At 40.3% G+C, this 12,479-nt stretch overlaps 1 protein-coding gene across 2 annotated transcripts in view; it reads left to right on the top strand.

The window, feature by feature from the left end:
• The window catches only part of WWC1 (WW and C2 domain containing 1), a 134,647-nt gene that overhangs the window by 84,404 nt on the left and 37,764 nt on the right, over positions 1 to 12,479 (top strand). For both annotated transcript variants that reach the window (XM_018562542.1, XM_018562543.1), the window contains exons 8-9: positions 2,148 to 2,221; positions 5,295 to 5,537. In XM_018562542.1, the coding sequence (XP_018418044.1) occupies positions 2,148 to 2,221; positions 5,295 to 5,537 (317 nt within the window). The remainder of the gene's footprint in view (positions 1 to 2,147; positions 2,222 to 5,294; positions 5,538 to 12,479) is intronic.

Genomic DNA, 12,479 nt, shown 5'->3' with positions numbered 1-12,479 from the left:
GGGCCGGTTGGGAGCGAGCCACGAACTTGTCCATAGCCTGCCCGGAACGAGTGACCAGCTGAGGGGACCCGATGTGAGGTATACCGAGCCGAGTGGAGCCGGGTAAGTGTATTTAATATATCCGGTGAGACGGAGCTCCAGCACACCGCTGCTAAGCCATCAGCGCCGGAACCGGAAGTCCCCCTGACTACTTCTTAATTGGGCATTGAAAGTGAGTGAAAATCTCTCATCTGCTGTGGTAAATCTGTCTCCTATACTTGGCTAAATGAGACTCATTCTGATTGCATCTAATTGTGTTGCTAATTTGTTGATAAATGGCCTGTCTGTGTCTGAATGGACTGGGCCTTCAACTTTGTCTGAGGTCTGTGGGGAAAGAGGCACAATGAGTGAATATGTCTAGGCCTATCTGTACCTCAACAGACAGGGAGCCAGTCCAGCATCTCTCAAATGCAGAGGGTCTCCCTGGCCTGTGTGCCTGGAGTTATCAGACAAGGCTGTGGGACAAATAAACAGGCTGCAAATTATTTGTTGCCTTGTGTGTTGAGCTGGATATACCCCTGTCGTTGCAAAATTCCTGGTAATCTGTTATATGTGAAAATGAAAGTGTCTAGAAAGAAAATGATGACTAGTGAGGGGGCTGACTTGCTGGAAACCAACTATAAAAATGTTTTGCTGTCTTTACTACTGTTGCAGTATTACTTATTCCTGTTTCACTGCTGCTTGGGGCAACACTCAACAGTTTCACCACTTTACCATCAGCCAAAAATGTTCAATACGTAAGCTTGTGTTATAAAGCATTAGCACTTGCCTCACTGTAATAAATTAGTTTACATGGTGTTGACTAAAGCAAACCGGTGCCTTTTTTCTTTTCTTACTTATGAAAGTAAAAATAGTAAATTAAATAACGGCACCTGAGAAGTCCTACCAATAATGTGTACACACCACTACTGTTAAAGACCTTCAGGAGTGTTGCTTGTGTTTAATACCTTCGCTGTTTAAGATTAAACCTTATCTCTTCCTGTTTCAGATGGTGGCCTCTTGTATTCTTGACCGAACTAACAGTAAACAGTTTATTACTGATTATCCCATCATCATTAAACAATTTGTACATTCATATCATATCCCCTCTCAGTCTCCTCTTTTCAAGAGTGAACAGGTTTAATGCATGCAGTCTTTCCTCATAGTTTAGGTCCACTAACCCTTTTATTAGCTTTGTTTCCCTTCTCTGGACTCTCACCAACTCAAGGACATCCCTTCTGTGGATTAGTGGATTAGAGACCAAAACTGCATACTCAAGATGTCGCCGAACCAGTGTTTTGTACAGAGGCAGAATTATGGATTTGTCTTTACAGTATATTCCCTTTTTGTAACCAACATTCCTCTTTTGAAAGCATTGCTATAGAGTTGTATGAATGCAGAAAACACTATAAAATTTACGTCATTTTCAGGCCTAAAATGTGGAATATAACATGGGTGCAAAAAATGAAACAAGGGCCTCAGTCATGAAGGGGTTAAGGGTTTTTTTGTTTTTGTTTTTCAATGCCCTTGTGCACACCCTAAAAGCAATGAAATTCTCATGTGCAAACATTTTATCAGAGGTAGACAAATCAGCTAAATGATTCTTAGCACTTGCCTAAAGGCAATAGGAAATACATTAATTATTATGGTAGCTATGATAATTAGCACAGAATGGTGTTGCCTAAAGCAGACAGGTGCTTACTTTGATTTTTCAACCTGTACTACAATAAAAGATGGAAGTACAGAGGTTCCTATGGGCAAAACCTTTCCTTTGCTCTAGATCAGGGATAGGCAACCTCGGCACTCCAGCTGTTGTGGAACTACAAGTCCCATGAGGCATTGCAAGACTAACAGCCACAGGCAGGTCTCCCAGAGACAGATGCATGATGGGATTTGTTGTTTCAGCACAGCTGGAGTGCCGAGGTTGCCTACTCCTGCTCTAGATTAAGAAAGTCCCAGTGTATAAATGTAGCAACGGTGATTAAATTACTTCTATTGTTTGTACTTAAAGGATATAAAATCACCTTTCTTGCCATGTATTGTAGATTGCAAAAAGAGTAAATGTAAAAGTATTTTTTTGATCATTTTAACATTTAAAAAGTGAAGCATTTGTATGTTTATTTTTCCAGCTCACTTTGGGAAGTAATAACCAGTTGGCTGAGAAGGTCAGATTACGGCTTCAATATGAAGAGGCAAAGAGAAGGTAATTTCTGTTTGTTTTTGATGGCACATATTTTTCTGTACAAGTTTGTTGTTATTAGAGAGACTAGATAAGGAACAAGCACTTGTTTGTAACCCTGCATTCTTATTATACTATACTATACCCAGTCAATTATTACATTTTTTTGCCAAGTTCAAAAAGATTTAAACTATGAGGGTTATTCACAAAACTACCAAAGTGAATATTGTAAATAGCCCGTACAGCCCGTGAATAGCCACACAGCATCCCTTTGGTGCGACTGAACCGAAGCTACGGCTGGATCCTTCGGCTCTTTTGTGAATAACCCTCTATGTTAATGTCATTGGGGATTCATCTCCCATGGCACAGGGACTTTGGGTCGCTAGTAATTAAAGGAGAACTATGGGGTTCTATCTTTTTTTTATGAATGCATTCCTTAGGCTAATTAAGTAAATAATGTAATTTACTGTAATTAACCAAAATGCACAGGAAGGCTGTAAAACCTTATTTTAGGTGGTGAGCGGGGCTAAGCGCCGCAATGAGAAGACATCCCGACTTATCTGACGGGATCCTCCCCACTGATGATTGACAGTGATTCTTGAGAGCTGCGAATATATGGACATGCGCAGCAGCTCTCTCCTTACCTGCACATCCCCGTGTGCCAGCTCCTTCCCCACTCTCTCTTTCTCTCCCTGCTGACACGATCTCCTGTCAGCTCGGCTCTGCCGCTGAGGAGAGGATTCGCCGTACAGGCTCCTATGTTCCTCCGCCCACCTCTGCTGCTATTAGCTGGGAGGGAGAGTGCAGCACTGTCATTGGCTGCCTGGGTATTTGTCAGCAGAGCGGGAAAGGAACCTGCAGACTGCAGAGGAGGCACAACAAGGCTGCTTGGGGCTGCACATGGATGGAGGAGACATTGATGCTCCCACCACCACAACCACCACCACCTGGAGAGGAAGAAGAGGGCCTGCCACATCAAGAGGACAGAGCACATCACCACTGTAAGTGCCTTTTCTATCTTACACCACTGACCTTCCCACAGCGTCACCTTGCTGAGCTCCGCACTGCGTCACCTTACTGACCTCCGCACTGCAACACCTTATTGACCTCCGCACTGCGACACCTTACTGACCTCTGCGCACTGCGTCACATTACTGTCCTCTGCGCACTGCGTCGCATTTTTGACCTCCCCACTGCGTCATCTTATTGACTTCCGCACTGCATCACCTTACTGACTTCCGTGCACTGCGTTACCTTACTGACTTCCGTGCACTGCGTTACCTTACTGACTTCCGTGCACTGCGTTACCTTACTGACTTCCGTGCACTGCGTTACCTTACTGACTTCCGTGCACTGCGTTACCTTACTGACTTCCGTGCACTGCGTTACCTTACTGACTTCCGTGCACTGCGTTACCTTACTGACTTCCGTGCACTGCGTTACCTTACTGACTTCCGTGCACTGCGTTACCTTACTGACTTCCGTGCACTGCGTTACCTTACTCTTCCGTGCACTGCGTCACCTTACTGACTTCCGTGCACTGCGTCACCTTACTGACTTCCGTGCACTGCGTCACCTTACTGACTTCCGTGCACTGCGTCACCTTACTGACTTCCGTGCACTGCGTCACCTTACTGACCTCCGCACTGCACCACCTTACTGACCTCCGCACTGCGCCACCTTACTGACCTCTGTGCACTGCGTCACCTTACTGACCTCTGTGCAAAGCGTCACCTTACTGACCTCCGCGCTCTGCGTCACTTTACTGACCTGGGCGCTCTGCGTATCTGTACTGACCTCCGCGCTCTGGAGAGAGATGGGCACAGTGGCAATGGAAGAGCCAGATTTGGGGGGCTTATTTTCTGGAAGTGCCCCTCCCGAGACTAGACTCTGGATCCGCCCTTGCTTACAATTCACTTGGACATGAGCCTAACAGTTAGTGATCACCCATTCCATATGGCCATTAAAATGGATCATGGGTAAAACAATCAAATTGGTATACTGTCAAAAATGCTTTAAGTCATATTTTGGTTCAGTAAAGTTGTAGTTAAGCCTGTAACTTTTAATAGAAGCCGTGTTCCATTAATGAAATGATCATTTACAGATATTATACTGTACCAGATATAATAATGCAGCCTATACCTCCTATACGTTATTGGATTCATTTTCTGAAAGAACAAATTACTTGCAGATAGGATGTAAAACTGGATAATGGTAAACATATGTGTATAGAGAGTTTTTAACTTACTAAATAGAGCCCATAATTCCTGGCTGCAGGAAAATTAGTTCATTTATCAGAAACTTGTATAACTGAAGTCTACAATTGTACATAAGCAAATGTTTCAGTAGCTTTACAAGATGACAGTTAGGCAGCCTCCTTAATGGTGTTTGGTTTGCTTTAGCTCCGAAGGTTGAGTTAAACATAGGTGAATATACACTGTGGTGTTTAAGAAGATAGAGACTGCCACTATATTATAACTCATTCATGTTTGATTGTGATGCTTTTCTTCAAATGTCCTGATTATGCTATTATTTTCAATTTGCCTTGTTATTGGAGCAATTCTGTTTTTCCATTAACAAATCTGGATGGTTCTTTCTTGTTATCCTAAAGATCATGTATAAAGTAGTTTGCTCTGTATCTGCTAAAACTTGTAATGTGGTAATGCTAAAGAGAGCACGGTAAAACCCTACAGGGCCTGAAACAAACAGTTATTGCTTTCTATGAAGACAACAAATATGCAGTAATAAACTGCATGGAATATAAAAGTGACTTTACTTTATGCCATTCAGCATTCTTTGTTACTTCTTGTGGTTTTAGGATTAGCCTGTGTCATCAATATAGGAGACAATGGCCCCATTTTCAGGTCTGGCTGCATTCGCTTGTGTTCCTTAGAAGATCAATAGATATATTTCATGTGAGCTGGTTGGTCAGAGTTGGAAAATCACCCATATACATCAGTCTCTCTGCATCCATTTTCCCAGGCTAGAGTAAATATAATCAGAATGTGAAATTATGCAGTTAGAGTATGGAATTTGAAGATAAACTGCCTCCTTTTAATAAAGGTAAAGTAAAACATTTGTTTACATCTAATCATAGGATATACAATATAAAAATACAGCTGTCAAAACTGGACAGTGAAGCTTGGCCTGGTGTTCTTGATTCTGAGCGTGATCGACTGATCTTAATAAATGAGAAAGAGGAGCTCTTAAAAGAAATGCGCTTTATTAGTCCAAGAAAATGGAGTCAGTCTGACGTGGAACGACTAAAGACTGAGAAGAAACAATTAGAAGAAGATTTGCAAGCTGCAAGATATACCCAAAGCAAAGCACTGACTGAAAGGTAAGGTGTTAACGGAATCAGCTATTGCTTGTGTTGATCCTTATGTTACTTAAGTCAAGTTGAAAAAAAAGGTACATGCTCATAGAATTGAACAAAAAAAAGCAAATAAAAAAACAAACACTTTATATCTTTAGAACTTAAACCCCAAGTTTGGGCATTTTTTTAAAATAGTCTCTCAGCAGGAGTTTAAAACTAAAAGCAGATCTGCAGTATTCACCTACTTTTCACAGTGTCCCCTGCAGCAATTTAACACCAGCAGAAGATATTCTCAGTCTTCCAGGTTCAGTGATGGCCAGCATCATTCAACCTGGAAGACCGAGGACATACTGTGTGTTCAGAGAGTCATAGACAAGGACAAAGAGGACTCTGCACATCATGTGAACAACTTGAATAAAGTTTCAAACAAAATATAGTTGGGAGTCTTTAGGCCCCTCTAGGGCGAAAAGTACAGTGGGGCAGGAGGGGTGAGCCTGGAGTTTGGCTTGGCAAACAGTGTTTGCTTTTTTTAAGTTTATGAACATGTGCCTTTTTATGAGAGTACTAGTATTAGTTTAGATTTTACCCTGAATTTCTAAAACAATATGTTGCAAATCAGAGTTTCTGTGAATTCCCCACTTCCCCTTTCCTGCAAGAAGTACAATAAAAATTTGGAATAAAACTTGGAATGCATTTGAAAGCCAGAACACTACAATGCATAGCACTGTGCTAGCACAGTTTGGTGTTGCAGGAAATATTATTGTAATCACACAATGTATGCTGTCCTGCAAGGATTTGCATCTTGTTTATGCTGACTAAAGATGACGGCTTAATCCTGGCATTGCCAAGAAAGCTTTTATAACCTTCTATAATAGCAGGTCCAACAGATGCAAACAAATCTTTTTCCTTTTCTATGTACATTTTTTGCCTTTGCAAGCTCCAAAAATGAACTGTTGAACTGTGATGGAGAAAACAAACATACCCCTGCATAACTCATGATTTAACTCTATTTAAGTAAGTGTTACTTGTTGAATCTTGAAAGGTTTTCTTTTAGCAGTGATTGTTAAAAATGATTCCTATAAATAATTATTGTAGCAAGTACTCTTTTACTGACTTTTTGTAGAATGCTACCCAAGCACATTCATTTTGTGTAAAGACATACAAAAGAAGGTATTACAAATGTCTATGTATATATCTCTGATTTTTGACATGAGGAAAGGACAATAATGCCATAGAAACTACGCATATTTTATTCTTTTTCCAGACACCAGCAAGCAATTTTGTAAATAAATGGAAAAGTTAATGCTTTTAAAGTTCGCTAGACAAAAGGAAGGCACACAGATTAAAAATCATATAGCAGTATCTCAAGTGTCTGGCAGTTTAACTGTCAAAAAAAGGGGGGTATTCTGTGATAAAGGATCACTGAAAGAAGTTGTTACCAAGAAGACTGGGACAGGTTTGAAAAGTAAAAAAATTAATTTTATTGGTATTTCATTAAAATTAAGATAGCACCATTACATTGCCTTCCTTCATGATTTTAAAAGAAGACAAAAGTTTGTCTGCGGCTTACATACACTCTCAATTTCAGAACAATGGGCCCCACACACACATTGCAAAAATCGGTCAGCACAGGAAAAACGAAAAAGGGGGACGAAAATTCTGGTGGAGTTTCAAAGAAACAATCATTAGCAAAGGAAAAAACAGGAATTAAGAGGGATCGAAAAGTGCATTAACTCTTTTACAACCGGCTAGTACATTTTCATCTCAGCTGGCGCAAATTGAGCCATACCCATCACCCTTTTTCGTTTTTCCTGTGCTGACTGATTTTTGCAATGTGTGTGCGGGGCCCATTGTTGTAAAAGTGAGAGTGTATGTAAGCCGCAGACAAACGTTTGTCTTCTTTTAAAATCATGAAGGAAGGCAATGTAATGGTGCTATTTTAATTTTAATGAAATACCAATAAAATTATTTTTTTACTTTTCAAACCTGTCCCAGTCTTCTTGGTAACAACTTCTTTCAGTGATCCTTTATCACAGAATACCCCCCTTTTTTTTTGTTAAAATTATGTTACAAGACTGAGCAGACGGTACTATACATACGCCGCTAATAGGGGTTAAACTTCTCTGGTTTTTGATCTCCGGAATACCATTGCAAAACAGTTTAACAGTCTCCTGGCATTGATTAAGAAAACCAATCATAATCTTAAATGGGTTAATATTGCTCAGAGCATGTCCAGCTTTGACTATGTTTTAAAGGTAAGGGCCTGCACAGTTGCCACATTCTTAAAGCGCCTTTGGCAGGAAGATACACCTACATATTTGCTGGATTGTGCAGCAAATCATGCTCTAAAAAAAGAGGGGCCCAGTGCTGAATGGAACTGGGTCCTTTCACCATCGGTGCTCCAGGAAAAGATGTTGACATGGGTGTTTATGTTCCATCAGCTTCTCCCCCTTATGAAGGGCAAGTAGGTTTTCATCCTCTCCCTGCAAACCATTGTCACTAAAGCATGCTTAAAGAGCATGCTTGTTTTCAGCTACTATTTGAGCCATCCCTTATTAAGGTAACAAAATCATAATCAACCCCTTCCCTTTGGAAGCAATACAAAGGTGGGTAATCAAAACTTAATTGTATGCCATTAAAAAGGTCTACAAGATAAAAGATGATAATAATATAATAAAATATCCTTTGATTTAAAATATTCAGGTACCACCTGCAATAATGCATGTAGTGTGGCACTGAAAATCTGTGGCAAAAAAAGCAAGGTTTTTATTAAAATTGCAACAGTTGCAATAATAATAGCCTCAAATGTTTACTGTAACCATTGAACATACACTGAGTGGCCAGATTATTATGACCACCCCATCAGTACTTCGTTGGGCCGCCTCGTGACTCCACGAGATGTTGAAAGGTGATGCAAGGAATCTGACACTGCACTGTTGCCCTTCTGTTGTCTTGTACCAGTCTTGCCACTCTCGGTTCTGCCCTAACATTGACTAGTCGCTGACGGCCACAATTCGCACGTTCAGACCCAGATTTTCGGCTGTCAGTCCCCTTTCGGCTGTGAGCCCCTCTTGAACATTTAACGAATTCTGCTGTTTTGCTGATACTCGCTCCATGGCTCGCGCCAACAATCATCCCACGTTCAAAGGCTGTTAAATCGCGTTGTTTACCCATATCTTCAGAAAAAAATCACTTCTACTGTCTTGGTAAACAACCTGCTTCCCTATTTATAATGGTCTGGCCCTCTAGCAACTTCAGCGCGAAATTATAGCTAATTATAGCTAATTTGCCTACAAACGTCAGGTGGTCATAATAAACTGGCCACTCGGTGTATAAAGTACCTTTACTTTGGGTAAATAGCAACATATTAATGTATCCATTTAAATGCAAGTACAATAGAACTGTCAGGATTTAAACGATATTTCTTGTCTCTTCTTGTTTTTCATTATGGACACATCTTAAACATCTAAAAACCCCAGGATAATTACTATGTAGCATCAAAGTTAATGGCTGCTCCATTCTACAAACTTAATGGAGAACTATGGGGTTAGGGCTTTTCCCCATAGTTCTCCTAAGGTCACCCAAAGCTCAGTATACCGTGAGCTACAGCTCGCGGTATACTGAGACGCCGCTCCTGAAACGGATCCCGACAATTATGTCTGGATCCACCCAGCTGCACGAGTGACAGCTGGCTCTGTCTATCTAGAGGCAGAGCCAGCTGTACCCGCCCACTCCCCCGTCCTTTCCGCCAGTCAGCGCTGGAGGATCGGACAGGGGGGGAATCCAGTCCCTTCCCTGTCACGGCTCTCTGCAGTGACAGGATCGAGAAGTGAGCGAGCGCCGCTGTGTGCTCGCTCACTTCCCGATCTACTGAGCCGACCTGTGACGGTTTCATTGTCACAGGTCGGCTAGACCTATGAGGATGAGTGAAAATCACTCACCTCATAGTTCTCCTTTAATCTACAACAATGTTCATTCAGGTCGTCTTAAAGTTACCCTGGTATCACTGGGTCACCTCTTAATTAACCTCAGTCTGTAAAACAAGACTACCTATACCAGGACTGTCCCTATGGTATTCCTCGCCTTTGTCTGATGTCCCACCCAGCTCACTGACTTCACTGGTTGCCAGGAGCTCGGTAGGGCGCAAGCCGGAGAGTCCCACTCAGTTCTAGGCAACCAGTGACATCAGTGAGCTGGGCGGGATGCCAGACAGTGCTTTACACTTTGCTAAGAGCTCTTAGCATCTGAGGCAATGTGGCCGTCAACCAGTATGACAAATATAAGCAGTACTCTTTGGAAATGGTAAATAGAAATATTATTGTATGGCTATCATGAATAATTTCGAAACAAACATAACTGTGTATATTTTAAAGTCCACCAAAAAATAATATGGAAAAAGCTAGTGCTGGCAAATTTTAAGTTTGAACAGGGAACAGGTGGCCATCTAGTGGCCAAACACCATTTAGACAACCATAAAAATATATTGCAATGCACTACAAAACATTATACACTTGTGACTAGTGCTACCGTTGTGTGGGAAGAGGTAATACCATCACCCTATTAGTATAATCAAAATGAACTTGAAAAGAATAGCATTGGTTTAAGTGGTGAGGAATTTTTTGGATACAAAACGAAAAACAACACTGGAAATTGATAACAACAGAAACATTGAAGACTATTGATGGAATTTGAAGATAGAACAATAATATTACTAAGCATGCCTCCAGAATAGAAGACTGAAAATACAGTAGAGCAATGCACAGCAGGTGAAGAGGTCATTAAAATAGGGAGACAAGCTTTTATGGGCCTTGTGTACCCTATTTCTTTATTTATTTGTACTGGTTTTGGACAGAGATATGCTGATGAGACAAAAAAATATATTTCTAAGGGAAAAAGATGCTGATGGGGGACCACCACCTCCAGCCCTCTGAACTGTGTTTACAGCATCTCACCCTCTTTTCACACTTGTTGACAACACATGTGTACATACTATGGTAAGGCCTGTCATGTGAGTACAAAGTCTGCTACTTAACCAAACCTTTTTAAGTCTGCTTATAGTCTCACTGCTACCATTTAAAATGACCATTGCACCCCCGAGTACCCTCAGGCCTTTTACCATCTTAGCAAGGCCCCTTACATTAGACCAAGAAACATTTCTTACTCCTGTGCCCAAATATTAATCTGTCACCTCTATTATTTGTTGTTGAATTAGGATATGTAATGTGGGTGTTTAGTGGCTCCATTAACAACAGAATGTTTGATATGATAAACATCTGTTTATCATATCAAACATACGCTTATCAGTCATCACACACAAAGGATGCACTCAACCACATCATTTATAATTGGATTTTGTCTCTTAGTTGTTTGCTTACCTTTGAGCAATCCTTTGTTTTTCTATTCTGCTACATTTTGTGTGAAACATTATCTGTGATATGCCTTTTTATATGTGTTCAGTGAGAACAGCAGATCAATATACTCTTTTTTTTCCATTGTATCAGTTAAAACCATCTAATTGAGCTCAGTGTTGGTAGAAGAACCCCTGCTGTGAATATGATATACAATTTACCCTTCCGTTCCCAACAAACGTGGTACTTTTCTTCTTGTCTAGAACAAAATGACCGACTTTCTTCTTGACGTTTATAAGAATAAATAAAAGCCATCCCCTTCGAGTATGTTGTCTAAATCTAGTTTGTATTACAGGGCCAGGGAAACCCAGGCAGTTTGTATTTTTTGCTACTGAGAAATGTTACCACTTATCGACAATTATGTTGTTAGCTGAGAATACCAATAATACATACCGTATATACTCGAGTATAAGCCGTCCTGAATATAAGCCGAGGTACCTACTTTTACCACAAAAAACTGGGAAAAAATATTGACTCGAGTATAAGCCGAGGGTGGGAAATGAGGCAGCTACTGGTAAATGTACAAAATGAAGATAGATACCAATAAAATTACATGAATATTTATTTAAAAGAAAAACAATAACCTAGCTCTGTAAGTGGAAAAGGGGGTACAGGGCTACATATCATGTACTACGGATCATTTAACCCATTCATATTAGCAGAGGATAATTGTAAATCTATTGTTCAGTGCATTCTATATGTAGTATATAGTACATGTACATATAGAGTGCCTGCAACAATACATTTACAATGATCCTCTGCTAACATGAATGGGTTAAATGATCCATAGTACAGGGCTACATACAGATCATTTAATACATTCATGTTAGTATAATTGTAAATGTATTGTCTGCACTGTATTAGCAGTATATACTCTATATAGAGTATATACTGCTAATACAGTGCAGACAATACATAATTGCTAAATAATCCCCCCAAATCTCCCCTCACTCACTGTGCTTCGGCGAGGTAAGTAAGAAGAAACCTGACCACTGAGACGCTGACTTGAGTATAAGCCGAGGGGGGCACTTTTCAGCACAAAAAATGGGCTGAAAAACTCGGCTTATACTCGAGTATATACGGTATAAATATATGCACACGGCAACAAAATATTTACCCAGCACCTTCATAGATTATATTAACATGCATGTGCTAAATCAAATACAAAACAAAAGAACTCTACACTTCAGATAATGCTTGCCAGAAATGCTGTTCTAGTGACTGGTTAGTACATTTGGTACGGCATTTTAAAAATATGTGCTTTGGAAATTCCAATTTTAGTTTCCTAAGGGTGTTCTAGGCAGCCCACTATGAATTAGTTCACATTGCAAATACAGATAGCTAACAGTGTTTTACAGAAAAAGTATAAGTACAAAACTAAACTGTTATATTCCTAAAAATATACTACATTTGTCTCATTTTATCTCCTATCAAGTGAATCTATAACTTTGTCTAACATGGGCAAAGTACAAGTACACGTAAAGGACAAAACTACAGTCAATTTTAATGTCTGAAATGTGTAGGACAATTTAAAATGGTTACCAGTTTGTTTGGCTCT

The sequence above is a fragment of the Nanorana parkeri genome, unplaced genomic scaffold (genome assembly GCF_000935625.1).
Source record: "Nanorana parkeri isolate BGI_ZX_2015 unplaced genomic scaffold, ASM93562v1 scaffold582, whole genome shotgun sequence".
In the NCBI taxonomy this organism is placed as follows: Eukaryota; Metazoa; Chordata; class Amphibia; order Anura; family Dicroglossidae; genus Nanorana; species Nanorana parkeri.
This window is presented reverse-complemented; position numbering and strand designations above follow the sequence as displayed.